Raw genomic sequence first — 18,443 nt, forward strand, 5'->3', positions numbered from 1 at the left:
CACTTATTAACCTATTAACACTCTTAGCCAAAACCAATTACTCACTTCTGCTAAGCAGGGAACTTTCCTCTATCAAAGGCAGACTGTTCACTGAGCAAAAGAGAGCCACTCAGTCCAGCCCTGTGCCATTTTTAGACTGGATTCTACAGGATTCAGGGTAAGCCATACATAAGAATACAGAATATAAGGTATTTAATGCTGTGCTAGCTAGCCAGATCTCAAAGAAACTTACAAACAAGACTTGATATTCATCATCATCACAATAATTTAATTCTTAATGCAAAATTGAAAACCTAAAGAGATAGGATGTGGTCTTGCAAACAGAATTCAATTCCATAATAGATATGCCAAATATTAAGTTATATTGGTATGCAATAAATTGCGCCTCAGTGTAATTCTTTTTTTTAAATGGTCCTTTAAAAATTAATCTCTTCTTTTGTTCCTTCTTTTGCTGCATCACATACTAAACTAGACTACTTGAGGTCACCAGGGCCAAAGGTGCCTGGAGTTCCTCAATGCATTAGCATGCTGACAAGATGGGTGTGTGTTATGTTCCATCAAGTTGCTTCCAACTTATGGTGACCCCCATGAATGAATGACCTCCAATAATTAACAATGACAAGATACTTACTGCTTATAGAATGCTAATATCAGTATTCTACAAGTCAGCTACTGGTTGAGAGGCTAGACCTTGCCCTATACTCAGTACTGGAAGTCAACCATATTCGGCTGAATGCACTGGTCCAGCAGCAGTCCCTAGCCAGTGTACAGATCAACATGAGGCCAGAGCAGGCGAAAACCCCAAACATAACTGGACTGTATGGATTACAACAGCTGACTGAACACAGAATTCTGGTAAAACTACAGGTATCTGGCTAGATGTGACATCTGAGGAACTCCACTGAAATTGCAATGAACTCATCCTGACCAATGTGCTGTCATAGCTAAAGCAACACTCACATTGCAGAGAACTCTACAATGTTTCTCTTAAAACGCACAGCAGCTGTTGCAGTGGATTCATAAGAGGCTGATACTGATGCTTTAACTATATTGTGCTTTAATGAACTGAATTCTTCAACAGTCTTACCTCATCCCTGCCATGATTTAAGTAGAATTTTTCTAGCTATTTCTAGCATCAAGAATCAAGATCAACATTGGCCCATTCAGCATCCAGTAGTGATATTAAATACGATTCATTTACATTTCAGCATCCAGTCAGTGATATTAAATATGATTCATTTATATTTCAACATTTTAACAAAAGGGAAATGCTTTGTCACGTTGCCGGGCAGATGATGAATCATAAAAATGTGATAAATATCTTCAAGGCCAAGGCAGCCAAAAGCAAGACAGCAGCTGATGAAAAACAATTTTACTTTCTCCATCCTCATTACTTGCATGTCCCACAATATTCCATAATAATAATAATAATAATAATAATAATAATAATAATTTGTTAATACAGTCACTGACCAGCAAAAACAACCAACCAAACAAGCAAACAGCCACATAGATAATATGAAAACCACAACAGCAGCTACTGCTACTACTAATAATAATCTAAGCCTAAAAATTACATATTACGAGTATGAATAAAATTTATATAAACATTGTATAACTTGGTGTGAGCCCCTTAATATTTTGAGTAATAAAGTATTTCTGTTACTCTTATCCTGTCAGGGTACGATGACTCCTCAAATATAAACTTCATTGGCCTTGGGGAAGAAGGAAGGGAAATACTTATAATCAACAAGTACCAGGAGCACTGTGCTTTCCAAAGTTGGAAGAGTGGAGAATCTTACAAAACAGCCTGCTTGTTTTTTTTAAATCCATTTTGAATAATCATTCAGGCAGCTTCATGAACCCAGCAACTTTAGGCAAGTAACACACAAAAAAGTGACTCTTATTTTACAGCAGTTTGGGCAACTAGAAGTATAAGGTCCATATGCAATCCATATTTCAAGTACCAGCAACCAAGTCTTAAAGAGGAGTTAACATGTTTGGATTATTATTGCAGTCCTTCGGGATCATCATTGAATTGCTATTGCAGTCCTTTGAGGGTGGCGGTTGCCCCCTCCCTGCGCGCAGGAGGCCCCGCAGGCCGCTCCCAGGCCGCAGGAAAGGCACGCGGGCAGGCGGCGGTGGCAAGTCCCCCCCTTCTAAGTACTGTATTGACCCACATATAAGCCGAGTTGGGCTTTCTCAGCCCTTTTTTGGGGGGCTGAAAAACTCGGCTTATACGCGAGTATATATGGTATTTCATACACGAAAACTATGTCAATATAGTTTGCTCTGACTTAAGGCTCAATATAAACATTATTATAACAAAAATATTATTGTAGCAAAAATATTTCAAAATAGGTGTTCTATCAAGTATAATAAACAGAGGGGAGGGGCATAATTTCCCTCAGTGGACACAAGCATTATCCTATGGCTATGTGACATCTTCCAGTACTTTTGGATATTGCCAAATCCTTAATTCTTTGAAGCATCTGGAAAGGTTTCAGTCTCTTAAAGCAACAATTCAACATGGAAATCGTTATCTTCATTATCCAGTATGGACTGCAGGATCTTTTCAAGAATTGGGTCTTATGTTCATGCAACAGTCCGTCTAACCATCTGTTAAACACATGGATCATCACTGCTATTTGGAAACTGTATTGTTACTATTTACACATTTTGCTGTTATATTTTATTAATTTGATGATGTCGCCCTTCGTGTTACTATATTTTGCAAATGGGTTTTTATGGCATCATAGTTGACATTAACTTTGTAAAACATTTATTAACATATTAGAGTTAGTAATATGCTTATTTAATAAATTCGATGCTGTTTTGTTATGTAATAACTAACGTATCAGCCCAGAATATACAATATACTCTACTGAAACATTAACAGCCAGAATGGCTTTAAAATGAAATTTTCATCTGTACTGTGAAACAGCTAAACTTAAAAGAAATATTGACATTGATTGCAACTGTCAGTTGCAATACTGTCAAGTTTTAGTTGCCTGTGATTCTTATTGCTGCTAGCAAAACCATGGTGGCTTTATCCTAAAGGGTAAACTATATGCTAATTTTAGATAAAAAGTGAAGGAAATTCCAACTAAGTTTATTTTTCCCCACTAAATAATGAGAAAATACTGAGAAGTTTCTATGTCTGTAGGTTCAGAGATATACCCTTCAATTTCAATCCACCAATTAAGCAAAAGAGGGGGTATGCAATTAAAACTTTGGCTGATGAAACTTCCAATTAAATCTATGAACGCTTTCACTCCTAATAAGCATCTGATAGGTATGATAATGTCAGTGACATGCCTGAATGGCAGTTACAAGTTCTGAGCTTACTCATAACATGCGTATGTTTTCCTATATTTAGGCTTTGGTTTATGAACCTTCTCCACAGCCTCTAATATATATTTTTTAACTAATGAAAATGTCCCCAAATCACAACTCAAAACAGTTTAACAAAACAAGATTTCATCTTGCTAACCTACAGTGCCATCCTCAGCAGAGTTACATGCTTCCAGAGCCATTTACGTCAACAGAGTTAAGAAGCTGTAACTCTGCTCACAATGGTACTGGGAATTTAAAGGGGTGGGCTGCACTTGGCAGCCATTCTTGGCTCCCTTCATTTGGACAACACCATCCTGGCTCCACATGCTTGCCAGCTTTGCTTACCCTCTCCTGCATGCAGAGTGTGCCAAGAGATGCCGAACCTGAAGGCCCTCTGCTTTGAGCCATATGAAAACTGAGATTTTGGCCAATGCTGCTTATCACCCCAGGCACTCCTTCCCAGAAACCACCCCGCTGCACAACAAATGGTGAGCTGCTCAGGAAACAATCCTTCATCATAGCATGATGTCTCAGGGCGCCTGCCAAATTTTTCCTACCAATCATGAGCAACCCACCTCAAAAACAAGACTTCATCTTGCACTTTTATAGTAAGCACTTACACATTCCTAAACCCATTGACTTCAATGGACTTAGAAAGCTATAACTATGCATATGATGGCGTAAATAGCTTAATATAATTGTTTGTTTTCTTACCTCATTGTAGTTCCATGGAATTCAAGAGGCTGGAAATTTAAGGCACCCCTCCATTTTCTTATTATTCCCATGTAAAATTTCAAATCAGTAGAATCTATTAAATCAGAAAAAGGTAATCAGATACACATCCCTTTCTCAAAACTTGATTGAATTATTGTTGATTCAGGAGATTAATGTGTACACCACTCAAAGAAAGTAGAGTCATTCTCTTACATTAGTTAATTCAAGCACTTGAGCTCTGCAATCTACCACTGTGCTATGGGCCATGATTTTAGCATCTTTTCTTGCCAATTCTCCCTGCAATCTGTTTTATCAATTTCGGAGCACAGCTTATGCTTGAGCAAGTAAACAGGTTGAATGAATGTGCCAACAAGTTCTAATTATGGGATTGTTTTTTAAATGTGTGACTAGGGCCTGGAAATTATCAGTGTAGTTCACAGAGCATGATCATCAGCAAATAGTAAATGTAGTTACATTCATAGGGTTAAATATGGTCTTCAAAATATGCCAGTGCAGTTTCAATACAAACAGAATATATAACATTTAGATGACAGATAGACAAAAAGCACCTAGATGTGCAGAATTTCAGAAAGCACCAAAAGCTAAAGATTCTGAGAACATATTTTCAGTGTTTGTCAGTTACCACTTTGATTATATTCTTTTGCATTGAAAAAAAGAATGGGTTGGATTCTAATAATCCATTCCACTTGCATGAAGGGGCATCTGCCGATGCAAAAGGCTCTTGCACCAGTGAAAGGCTTACAGAGCTGGAGGAACAGAATGGTAAGAGCCATTCAATTTATGCAAAAACACTCCTAGCCTTTTATATATTATGCATATAGGGGACAAAAGTTCAGTTAAGAAGTGAAACGACAATCCAACAAAATGTTTTAGATGCAGCCTATGGCTTTTGTACATTTTTGTTAGTTTAGCTTGGGTCCTAACTGAAATTAAATTGAAATTAAATCAAAAGAGTTTCTGTCTAGACATTAGGAAGAATTTTCTAACAGAGCGGTTCCTCAGTGGAATAGGCTTCCTTAGGAAGTGGTAAGCTCTCCTTCCCTGGAGGTTTTTAAGCAAAGGCTAGATGGCCATCTGTCAGCAATGCTGATTCTATTACCTTGGGATTGGACCAAACAGGAAGCGGATTATTTAATCAATATTCATCCAAAAATCCCAGTATTTTACACACTCCCTAAAATCCATAAGGGGACAAACCCCCCTCCAGGTCGACCTATCGTAAGTGGTAGGGATTCCATCATCGACCCAATAGCCCAATTTTTGGAACATTATTTACACTCATTTGCAATTAATACACCATCATATATTTTGGACACTGGACAGTTCATAAATAATATAGAAGGGACTGATTTACCCGGAGGATCAGTACTAGTAACAATGGATGTTACCGCCCTGTACACAAGCATACCTTTGGATCACACCTGACAGTTACTAGAGGCAGCATTGGACAGCAGATCCTCTCTAAGACAACCCACACATTTTTTGCTAAACTTAATTGATTTGGTTTTTGAAAATAATTTTTTTTGCTTCAAAGATGATTTATTTTTACAATTACAGGGCATAGCAATGGGCTGCGTGTGCACACCTTCAATAGCTAATATTTACATGGTAAATTTTGAGAAATTGTTCATTTTCAATAACAACCCATATGAATCAGAAATTTTGGCATTTTTTCATTTTGTTGATGACATTTTTGTGTTATTTAAATCTGTGGGCAAATTGAATGATTTTTTTGGGGTGGATTAACTCCAGGGATGAACATATTAAGTTCACAAGTACCATCAGCTCCTCTTCGGTAAACTTTTTAGATGTAACTGTATACAGAACTGAAGACTCCAAAATTGCAGTCAAATCCTTTAAAAAACCAACAGACAAGGGAGCATTGCTCCATTACAACTCCCATCACCCAGAACACATGAAAAGGAATTTAGCCTTTGGACAATTCCTGCAATTAAAACGCAATGCTACGGAGAAATGGGAGTTCCAAAAAGCGGCCAATTCATTGAGTGGAACTTTAAAGAGGAAAGGTTTCCCTAATGCAGTAATCAATCAGGCTAAAAAACGAGCGGAGGAGAGGAATAGGACAGAAATATTACAAAAAAGAAAGACTTCAAATAGGGATTTAGGATTAACAGCTTTCTTGAGATATACACCTTTAACGAGAGGAATACAAAAAATTCTATACAAACACTGGCATCTGATACAAAACGTCCCAGGCTGTGCAACATTACCAAAAATAGGTTTAAGTAGAACTTGGTCCTTGAGAGACAAATTAGTACATTCTGACATTTTGGAAAAGCCTGTTTCTAATAACATAACAGGACACTTCCGATGCAGGGACTGCATAACATGTGCACAATGCCTACTGGTAAAAGAATTCCAGGACACACGCACAGGATTCAAATTCAAACTACAACATTATAGCAATTGCAATAGTAAATTGGTTATTTACATAATCAGATGTCCCTGAGGTTATTTGTACGTGGGCAAGACGAGACACACCCGATCAAATTGAGTATCGGTGAGCATCGCTCACGGATAAGGAACAATAATATGGAGGCTCCCCTTACTCCCCACTACAAACAGTTTAAACATCAAAACCATGAATTACAATTTTTTGTGATGTGGAAATACAGGGGGAAGATGTATAAAAATGAAAATGCAGATCGTGTTTTAGCGCAACAGGAGTCCCGCTTTATATTTTTATTTAATACAATTAGTCCGAACGGCTTGAATACTAATTTGGATTTATCCAGTTATATTTAGATACTAAGCAACAGTACAGTGACGCTACAGGGTCACTTTAACAAGATAGCACCAACATTACAGGATCGTAATAGGCTACAGCTGCGAAAGGAATCGGCTGTTTCAAAACCTGAGGGATAGTTTACCTAGCTAGATGATGTACACAGCCATCCACTTGAAAGGGAAGGTACACTCCTTTGGAATGGGTATGTTTTTTAGTTACTGTTAATGTGCATTGGATATTGCATGATTTATTTTGGAGTGTGTTCCACTAAAATGTAAATTGATAATTTTACAGAACAAAGGTTCCGTTGTTATGACACCATAGGATTGCCGGACTTGAAAAAGCTAACGTGAAATGAGACTTTTACCGGAAACTCATTGAATTTCGACTTGTATGGACGTTAAATACGTGTAACATTTTTGCCCAAAGAGGGGCACATTCAGCACTGCTTTTAAGTGTATGAAAGTGACTTGAATATACCTTTGTATAGAATCACAAGAAACATGAAATGTGAAAAACGCTGTATGTAATTGATTCAAGGACTGCAAGCATTAGGAACTTTGTATAATTCTATAGATAACTTGTATATTGATTTGTTGAAGATTACTGCCTTGTTTAAAATTGATATCAGACTTAAAAGCAAATGAATTTGCCATAAGTGTTCTATATTTGATTTCCAAGATTCTATTACCGTATTTTTCGCTCCATAAGACACACTTTTTTCCTTCTCAAAAGTGAGGGGAAATGTGGGTGCGTCTTATAGAGCGAATGTGCGCACACAGAGCCGGCTGGGCGCGCTGGGAGGCAGCCGGGGAAAGCTGCCTCGCGCCGTTCCAGCTCGCCCAGCCGGCTCTGTGCGCCCGCCCAGCCCGCTCTGTGCGCTTGCTCGCCTCCCAGCTGGGAAGCGGATGGGGGGCGGCTTGGCGCGCCCACCCGTCTCCTCCCCGCCCGCTCTGAGCGCTTGGTGCGCCTCTCCTGCCCGGCTCCTCCCAGCTCGCTCTGAGCTCTTGGAGCTCCCGCCCGCCTCCTCCCCGCCCGCTCTGAGCGCTTGGCGCGCCTCTCCCGCCCGGCTCCTCCCAGCTCGCTCTGAGCTCTTGGAGCGCCCGCCCGCCTCCTCCCCGCCCGCTCTGAGCGCTTGGCGCGCCCGCTCCCTGCCCGCATTTTTAGAGGAGGAAAACAAGATTTTTTCTTGTTTTCCTCCTCTAAAAACTAGGTGCGTCTTATGGAGCGGTGCGTCCTATGGAGCGAAAAATACGGTACCTTAGGCAGATCATGAGAGGGAGGGCATCTCGGCCATCTTTTGGGCATGGAGTAGGGGGTCACTGAGGGTGTGGGGGGGAGGTAGTTGTGAATTTCCTGCATTGCGCAGGGGATTGGACTAGATAACCCTGGTGGTCCCTTCCAACTCTATGATTCTAACGAAGAGGCCATGAAAGCTTATACCAAAGCATGCTTGTTAGTCTTTAGTATGACAGTAGAGTTCATTGTTGTTGTTTTCTTTAACAGACTTTAACTTGACCACATCTCTGGATATGTTGTTGGTATTTTTTAAAAAGATGTTTACAACAATTATATAGATGAATCATTTACTATTTTCAAAGCTGTAGGCTTGGACACAATGACCTTGCACAAGGAGGAGATCTCTAATTTTTGCCAGTTCTCCACAGCTGAAGAGTCATTCAAATGTCATCCTGGAGGATACCCCAACTCTCAGAAAAAGCTTGGGAAGTGAGAGCACAGGAGGCTGCAACAAAAATGAAAAAATTCCATAATGGAGACTTCTATTTTTAATTTGTTAAACTGCTATGTTGTTTACAGGAAAAAAACATTTTAGTTCTATCTTGAAATTAAGAGAAATTAAGGCTGTCAAAAATAGGACATTTTGGAGGACACTGATTCATAGGGTCACCATGAGTCGGAAGCAATTTGACTGCACTTAACACACACACACAACAATAATGAAAATTTGACAAATAGTTGTATAATATTTGAATGTGCTCACAAAATAGAATCACTACAGACAGATTGCTGCATTTTAAATACCCACACACAGCATTGATATTTCTGAAACAAATGTTTACATGTATACCATATGTCCACAGTCCATGTCAGCAGGAGAAAACCTGATATTACAAAACATGTTTTCATTGGCTGGGCTTGAAAACGTTATCCAGAGGCAAGTGCTCTTCAAAACGTATTAAACTTGGAAGCTGTTTCCAACTCCAGGGCTTACCTCAAGCCAGAAATGCAGTATGCTCTTCATTGGTTTGGCCATCTCCTCTGATCACCAGATTCAAGAAAACTGGTGTCTTCTCCAGTGGCTCTTCACTACATGATATCAAACCAAACACCAAAACAAGCATAAAACAATCAAAGAGGCAAACGCATGCTCAAAAAGTGCCATTTTTAAATAAGTGATCAGTGATTATCCAGTTGCCACTAACAATATGTTTTTCTGGGTCTTTTAAAACTCACCACTGCTGCTACAACCACTGTGGGGAAATTATTTCAAAGGATAGGATTTCTTCTTCCTTACCTACCTTTTAACAACCGCTCCCTTCGCATTTAAAACACTGATCAGAATAAAAATTTAGAAAGTTATAATGATTATGTTCTAACTCCCTTCCCTATTTTAGATATTAATATATCTTATATATACCGTATTTTTCGCCCCATAAGACACACTTTTTTCCTCCTCAAAAGTAAGGGAAAATGTCTGTGCGTCTTATGGAGTGAATGCCGGCTGGGCGCGTGAGCGTTGGGACGGTGCGAGCCAGCGTTCCCCGCCCCGATGGCCAGCTGGGAGGCGGGTGGGGTCACACAGAGCCACGTGTGCGCGTTGGGATGGCACGAGCCGGCGTTCCCCACCCGACTGCCAGCTGGGAGGCTGGCGGGGGGCACAGAGCTGGCTGGGCGGGTGCGCGGCTCACGCTGTCCCGACGCGCACGCGCCCAGCCAGCTCTGTGCGGCCCCGCCCAACTCCCAGCTGGCCGTCGAGGCGGGGAACGCTGGCTCACACTGTCCCAACGCGCACACGCGGCTCTGTGCGGCCCCGCCCGCCTCCCAGCTGGCCGTCGGGGCGGGGAACGCCGGCTCGCACCGTCCCAACGTGCAAGCACCCAGCCGGCATTCACTCCATAAAACTAGTTTTTTCTTGTTTTCCTCCTCTAAAAACTAGGTGCGTCTTATGGTCAGGTGCGTCCTATGGAGCGAAAAATACGGTACTTGACGACATGAGAAAAGGTATAGTAACATATGAAAAGCTATTGATTGCAAAGAAACAAAACAATAGTGAAACAAGACAAATGCAGTTTACTGCACTATACATTTAAGGTCACAGAATCAGCATGTTTTTCCCTGTACAACAGATGTGAATGTTTTAGACGTGAAATATTGGAAAAAAATAATTTATGAGTATCTTAAATCACTCCACACAAATTGGAAAATGTACAAGCAATTTAAAATGCCCATCCAACAATGGAAAGGTGAAGCAAAATGTCTAAAACTTGTCATTAATAAAAGCAGTTAATTTAGTTAATACTCCTACAGCAATCCATACAAGACACTTGGTTTGTGACTGTCATGACAAAATAATCCTGTCAAAATCATGGGAGGTTTTACTTCTATGGTTCCTATACTCACTAAATTTAGGTGGTATTATTCACTAAAAAATAAAATTTTATTATTCAGCAACCCAGTGGTGGATCAAATAAGGGGTGCCAAAGGAGTTTTTGACCCGAACTCCTTCACCCCAGTCTACCTCTCACTGCCTTTGCCTCCATCAGAAGACTTTGCTTCCATGTGAAAGTATGCACAGCTGCAAGGAGATGGTGAAATGGAACCTTTGACCTCTCCACTGAAAACAATAAAAACATTTTTCTTTAGAAGTGTACCATCTAGCCATGGGGAAATCAGAACAATCCAAGGAGGGAGAAATCCAGAGAGAAAGATACAATGTTAAGAAACCAAATGTTTCCAAGCTCTCCAATCATAGCATGAGATTCCTCCATGCCATTCCTGAGGAGAGCATACATACTCTCTACTTCTGAAGTGACTGGCTTGCCACCCTGTATCTTCAGTTGGTATCTTTCATTCCCATGTGTGAGATATTATGGTATGTTAGGTATTATTTGATCATTTGCTGTTGCTAGCATAGTGTTCTACTGTGCTTTAATGGATTCATATATCTACCCTGGTGTGTGTATGGTTGGTCTTGCTGTCTCTAGGGATCTGAAAAGAACCTGTAGCATTGTGGCCCACTCAGCAGAGATTTGCTTAATGCAACAAAAGGTAAGTATTTTACAATTCTTTTATCTGTCACTCTTTCTATTCAAGACTTTAACTAGCTTGCTCAAGAACCATAAAGCATATGATGGACTGAGTGGGACATTCTTTAATTGTCTAAAGTTGCAAATCCTAGGAAAAGATAAAACAAGTAGTAAAAAGTTCCTCCTGCATAAAATGAACAATTCGGTTATCTAAATTTTAGAAAAGGTTAATATTAAAGTGTAAAAGCAAGACATAAGCCCATTCACTTACCTTAAGGACTGATGGAGACGCTTTCTTAAAATGTATTCTTGAAAGGTTATTAATACAGATAATGGTTAAGAAAACCTTTTATCTTAATGTAGCATGGTACTTCCCAGACTGAAGTATGCTTTTCACAGTATCTGTTTCATTGAGTTGTATGCATGGTGAATAAAAATTGATGATTTGGGAGTAAGTTTAACATTCCATCCACATCATACTTCACAATCTTATCAGAGGTTTCCGCAAACTATGATCTAATCATTTTGTTAGCATGAAGGTAATCAGATTTTTTTTATTTATATCACACAGGATTGCTTTTCTATAACATTTAATCTGAATTAAGTCTCTCTTTAACAACCTGGTCTAAAATCACATCTAAATGTAATGCAATGTGCCGGCGTAGGTCAAGGGCTGGGTGGTGCCCGCAGTCCTCAGACGTGCGGGGGGGTATCTAGCCCCTTTCGGAGCAAGCAACAAAGATTCTGCTATCTCCCAAGGTCAGTATTCAGAGGCGTAGTCAAAACAGGCAGGAGTCAACGGCCGGAAAGATCAATCATAGCAGTAGCAAGAAGGCAGGGAAATTGCACGGTTGCTTCTGTCAGTCAGTGCACTTCCAAGCTAGGCTTCATCCTGCAATGACTCAGCACCAGTTCTCTGTCTGCTTAGGCTTTCCAGGCGAGCACTCCTTCGCCTACCCTGCAAAACTATACGCTAGAGAGTCCTGATATGCCTATCAGGTTCTGGTGAGCTTGGAAGGCTGCCATTCTCAGCTTCCACTGCAGGAGTTGGGGGACGAGTAGCTTCTGTCTGCCTTTGTTCCATCTCTCTGTCTAGCTGTGGTTCCTGCTGAGTTGTTTCAGGCTCCTGTACTACTGACTGCAATGGAGGTACTGAAGGCCCAGAGGCAACCTGTTCCTCCACTTCAGCTTCAGAGTCCTCCGGGTCCTCAGCTCCGAAGGCAGGGCCCATGACATGCAAACACAAAATGTCTATATTCATAGCCTCTTAAGACTGAATCCGTGATCTCCTATCTTAATACCGTCATCTGTTTTTCTCATAAAAGAATGAACCAAAGGTCCAAACTTGTGATATTTATGTTTGGCCTCTTTTATTGCAGTTGGCTCTCATTGGTAGCAGGTAAACAGATTTCCAGACAGATTCCCGTGAGTGTTGATCATCTGCTGCATTAACTGTAGTTAGTTCAATAAACCATGGTTAATTTAAACACGACATCTGATTGAAGTCTAAATATATATAAGATACTTTCTGGCTGTATGCTTATCTTTGCTCTCTGTGGCTAAAAGTGACAAGTTTCATGCACTAGCTCTCAAAAATTCCAGATAGTTAACAAGATGGACACTAGCTATCCAGTTAAGGTAAATAATTGCAGATGTTACGCTTGCCATTCTTGATAGTTAAGGATTCAGGAACAGGCTAAGAGATGTTCTATTTTTGTGGGCTAGACCAGATTACATGCCCAGATTAGTGTAAACCATGATCACCCTTCTATGCATTAAAAGGCAGGGGGGAAGGTAATTTACATGAAAAAGAGGAAGGGGTAGACTCTAGAGAAGGGTGCACACAGTCTACCATTTGTTCATCATTTAACTATACAGGGAGGTAGCAATACAGCCGCATCAGTTTTCAAATCCAATCAACAGTTTTACCCAGTGTGATCTTTCATTTGTTGATATGACATCAAATATATATATATATATGTCTCTTTACATGTACTCTCCCCATGTAAAATGATCATATGTAGAACATGTGCCACTGTTTCAAAGATCAGATGAACATTTGTACTTCTGTGGGCACCGCAACCAAACAATTCTGAACACTTTTAAAAGGTGTTCCTGTATCCAGTAAGACTGCATCTTTATACGTTACCACAATTCACCCAGTTTTCCCGCACACCACCTTACAGTATCCTCCTGACAGCTACCTTTCCCAGGCTTTTAGATGTTACCTCCCTCCAAGAAAAAAAGGATCTAGAATAAACAAAAAATTGTCTATCATAGTGTTGTTATGTTCCTTAGCTCTCTCTCTCAGGTTCAGCTGCAGTGTTTCTAACACGAACGTTATTTTATATTAGTTTTTTAATCTTACAAATACTTTGTGGCTATATCTTGAAAAAATTAAATGTTAACAATACATGTGTGGGGTAACAGTGTGTGTAGAAGCTATGTGGAACACTATTCTGTTATTTTTTTATCTTGCATAATTTATACTAAAATCCATTACACTGACTTTTTAAAAAATGAAGCATAAAAATATTCTTATTTGCAAAAACAGGATTTGTTTCCTTATGAGCATTGTAATAGCAAGTGTAAATAATAAATCCATCTTTAGTATTGGAGAGGGGAAACACACACCACCAATGTACTGTGTAAGCAAAACAAAGCTCAGATCCCAAGCACACAAACACATCAAATAATCCGGTTTCCCCACTCACACAGATTCATACTTGGAAATATCACCACACCCTTTTCATCTGTGTACCATTCTGAATCATGCCTTTTCATCTGCAGATCTAGTATCACTGAAAAGGTTGTCACATACATTACTGATTTGCTCCTGCGTCCTTTTCAGTCTTTGCAATTCTGGTGTGTCCGTTACAATGCTGAAGCCTCTCCCCTTGCTTTCTTCGAAGTCTCGTTTGTACTTGACCTGCCAAATAATATATGGAGAAATGAAAGTATTTTTATTACATTCTACAGCCCATCAGATGACCTATAATTTTTAACTGAACACCACAAAGAAGACAGCACTTGGGTTTGTCATCTTCCATTTATTAAGAATGATACTGTCTGCCCTTTCACATTGCAGAACGTCTGTAGCCTAATCATGGAGCAACACAAGAAGGGTAAAAAAATTTTTAAACCTGCACAAAGACAACAGCACTTAGGTCCCCTCCAAGCCCACCCCTATTTGCTTCTTTTCTGATTGGCAACAGGTCCAGCTGCAGGAGAGATAGGGACTAGGGTAGTGCAAAAAATAATTGGGTAAATTTCAGGTTTGGGTTTATTGGGCCCAATTTTTCCAGTAAACCCAGAATAAGCCGAATACCCTTACTGGTAAAGGGGTATTTCGGCTTTATTTCCAGATTTACCAAAAAAAACGGATCCATTATAGTCTATGGAGATTTTTTTAGAAGCTCCTGTGGGGGTATTTTTGGAGGTAGAGTCACCAAATTTGCAGCATAGCTGCAAAGGATTCTCCTTAGATGGACACCAAAGTTTGGTAAATGTTAGGACATGGGGTCCAATGTTATGGGCCCACAAAGAGGTCACCCACATCTTCCAGGCATTTGCGAGCCAAGCTGTTTATTGGTTTTCAGGTTCAGAAGTTCAGCATTGCCGAGGACTGGTAGAAAGAGCCAGTTGGCAGGCTGCTGGAGCCTCAAAGTCTGGGGGCTGCCTTTGTTTCTCAGGCTCATAGCATGATGTCCATGCAAATTAGCTTCCAAACTGAGGGAAATGGCTTGAATGCAAGAAAAATAAGGCACAGAAAACATTTATTTTGGTGGCAAAGGACATCCTGTGAACAGTCCTTTATTATAGCCATCAAAAATCTGATTTCAAGAGATGGTCACGGCGCGGGGAAACGAAGCCTCTACTCGGGGTGACCTACAGTTTGAGAGCAGGTTTTTTTTTGGGGGGGGGCGTGATATTGGAGCCAGCCAAAGTCATGACCAAGGCAGCTCTTGTGAAGGAGATTGCTCATCCGCAAGGGTGAGAAGTCTTCTTCAAATGCCCAATAAGTAGCTGTAGAAGTGCCCATTTTTTAGTTGGGAGGGTATATCCCTCCAGACAGGACTGGGTGAGCCCTGTCTTTTATAATGACCTTTCTAGACTAGTTTGGTTTGACCAAGCTGGCTCTGATTACACGACCCCTACCTCAAAAGGGTTCCAACTATGGGGCCCTAATAAAACCAGTCAAAGACAGAAAATTGGGGAAAACACCGAGCTGTGCATCTGAGCAAAGGCAAATAGCCTAAACATGAAAAAGCTGAATATCTATTCAGCATTTTTGGGAGTTGCCTATTCAGCTTCGGGCAGATTCCCAAGTTTTGGTATTCAGTCAACCTGAAACACAAATATTGCCGAAATGGCTAATTTCAAGTTTATTTTCGGTTCAGGTGTATTGGTATGCACAACCTTAATGGGGACAATTCCAAGATGAGGAACTACAGATCCCTATATCTCATAAGCAGAGTTTCAGAGACAGCACCAGCATCACTGAGCACAGCCCCCCATCTAACTCACTCCATTCTGCAGAAAAGGTGGCACCAATAGTGAATGGCACTGCTCTTGTAAATGTGGTAACATTTATGGCTTGTGCCATAAATCACAACTGGCTCCACCCATCATATCATGAGACCTTTCTCTCTCTCACTGTCTCTGCTTCTGGAAGAGGATGAAGACTGATTGATTTCCCAAATCAAATTGTAAACCATGGAGTATGCACCATAGTATTCCTACGTCTATCCTTGTTTTCACACTTTGAATCCAAAACCTACCCCAAACCTCAAAAGATGTCTCTCACTGGTGGTAGCCAAGTCAGTAGGATTGGACCCTGGCACATCCTCCTAAGGAGTTACATGTTTTTATTTTTGTTCTTCTTTTTTTAACTATAATGCAGCACAATATTTTCTGGTGCACCATCAACTTAAGTAGTCATCCTATACTCATGTTCTGCTCACCTCTTCAACAAATAGCCATTTTGCAAGTGAATGCCTGAAGAAAGCAGTGTTGTTTTGTGTGTGTGTTAAGTGCCGCCAAGTCGCTTCCGACTCATGGCGACCCTATGAATGAAAGTCTTCCAAAATGTCCTGTCTTTGACAGCCTTGCTCAGATCTTGCTAATTTCTATTTCCATTTATTTACTAGCTCCTTTGACCAAAGGTCTTGAGCTTAACCATAACAATAATACATAATACAACAACACATAATCAATTTACAACACCCAATGTATACTTAAGGTTAAAACACAGTAGAAAACAATTACTAAACATAGCATCACCAATACCATAATAATATATTCCCCCTGAACCAGTCTAATTGAAATCACAAAATCTGTTTCAACATTCAACTCGCAGTTTACGTGCTTGTTTTGTTTTGACGTTTGAGCGACATCACCTCCGCCAAAAATCTTGCAACAGAACTAGTGATATCAGGATGAATATCTCCCATTATGTGGGATATCACCCAGGACTCCAAGGGAAGTTTGTATTTAGACAATATTGGGGTGATCCAATGCAACCGAGGAGCTGACCAGTGCTGACAAAACAATAAGAGATGGTGTAAAGTCCCAATATCTCCAGATTTACATTCACAAACTCGATCTGAGTATGGAGTTTTCGCAAAACGACCTGACATCTCTGCAGTTGGGTAAGCATTTAATCTGGCAAGCATAAAGGCACGTCTATGGCTTGGGATTGTCAGCAAGCTCACATAAGAGGGCACGAACTCAGGAGGGGGAATCCCCAGTGCAAGGGTAGAGCATACGCGCCTAGTGCGGAATGTAGTGCTAACACACTCAAGATTTCTCACCCTTGACCTTACTAATTTAAATGCTTCAGAAAAGTTTAAGTTGTTAAGAACTAATGGTGGAAGGTCAAGCAGTACCAGTTTACTATCTATATGTCTTCCCCACGTCCCTCTGTAGTTATCTTCCTTTAATCTATGTAACAGGCCCCCTTGGATGTTAGGAGTTGAGTAGAGAACCTTCTGCCTTAATTTGAAGGCAGCAATCCAGGCCCTAGATTCAAAAGAACACTGTGCAAGTTCCATTCTAAGTGCCGTTCCCGCTACACACTTTGAAGAGCCTGTCAAACGCCGCAGAAAATGTATAAGTATATTGTCAACAGACTCCGTGATTTCATTAATCCAAATGGGAGCTCCAAATAGAAACTGAGGGATTATTTTGGCATTGAAAGCTGTAATAGCCATAGGAACATATTGGCCTCCCCTGGAAAAAAAGAATCTTAACAAAGCGTTCGAATTAACTTTGGCAGTTTTATTTGCCAAGCTAAGATGAGGTCTCCAAGACAAATTTTGACTAAAAGTAACTCCCAAATATTTAAATTGGGACACCATCTCTAATTCACCCCCCTCAACTTTCCATGGATTTCGTTTTACTTTGATCTTCTTTGAGAAAACCATTACTTTTGATTTACTATAGTTAACTGATAGACCCTCCTGGTTACAATAATCAATAAACCTATTAATAGTCTTACGAAGGCCCACCTCAGATCTAGACAAAAGGACTGTATCATCCACATAAAGCAAAATGGGAACCTCATGACCAGCTAATATTGGTGCATGATAAGCTGTCTTTTGAATAAACGGAATCACATCATTAAAATAAAAATTAAACAGCATGGGGATCTTGCTAATTGAAGGCTGTGGCCTTCAATTGGGTGCTTAAGACTTTTTAAGGTTTTTTAAAAAACAAATTTAAACAGAATTTGTCTTTAACAGTGCAAACCTAAGCAGGCCTACTCAGAATCCTACTCAAGTCTATTCGACAGGGTTTACTTCCATAGGATGGCACTGTTTAAAATTTCACTTGACCTCATTTATCCCAAAAACTATATAATTAGTTACTTCGTTGGGACATAAATGTTTGCATTTGGAAAACCTGCTGAAAACTATTCTAAGTGCATGAGATAAAGCAGGATATATATCTAATAAATAAATTAATTAAAATATCTCTAACTGAAGGGTCGTATGTTGCATCCAGGAACGCTAGCTGAAGCCATTTGGTTTCCCTGTCAATGCCAAATATTTCTGTTACTTGTTTTAAATACCTCATTCCACCGCTCCATAAAGTTACTCTTGAAGGAGGCTAACAAAATATTAAGATACTAGAATAAACACCAACTAGTCAAGAAGTAGGAGGTCTTGTATCACCCACCAGCACACATTCCAGCCCCCAGGTTCCTACTGGTGGCCAGCTGCTGGGGGCTTTGATATCATCATATTATTGCTAAAATAGGTGTTCACACAAACATGCACCCAAACAGGTATAGTAAAGGAAATTAAAAAGTCTGCAGTAATTATTCTGGAAATAAAAGCACAGAAAGAAACAAA

General features: G+C 40.1%; 1 protein-coding gene across 2 annotated transcripts in view; it reads right to left on the reverse strand.

The window, feature by feature from the left end:
• NEBL (nebulette) overlaps nt 1-18,443 on the reverse strand; it is a 171,023-nt gene that overhangs the window by 78,847 nt on the left and 73,733 nt on the right. For both annotated transcript variants that reach the window (XM_056857606.1, XM_056857608.1), the window contains exon 4: nt 13,910-14,017. In XM_056857606.1, coding sequence (XP_056713584.1) covers nt 13,910-14,017 — 108 coding nt within the window. The remainder of the gene's footprint in view (nt 1-13,909; nt 14,018-18,443) is intronic.

The sequence above is a fragment of the Euleptes europaea genome, chromosome 11 (genome assembly GCF_029931775.1).
Source record: "Euleptes europaea isolate rEulEur1 chromosome 11, rEulEur1.hap1, whole genome shotgun sequence".
NCBI classification, from domain to species: domain Eukaryota; kingdom Metazoa; phylum Chordata; class Lepidosauria; order Squamata; family Sphaerodactylidae; genus Euleptes; species Euleptes europaea.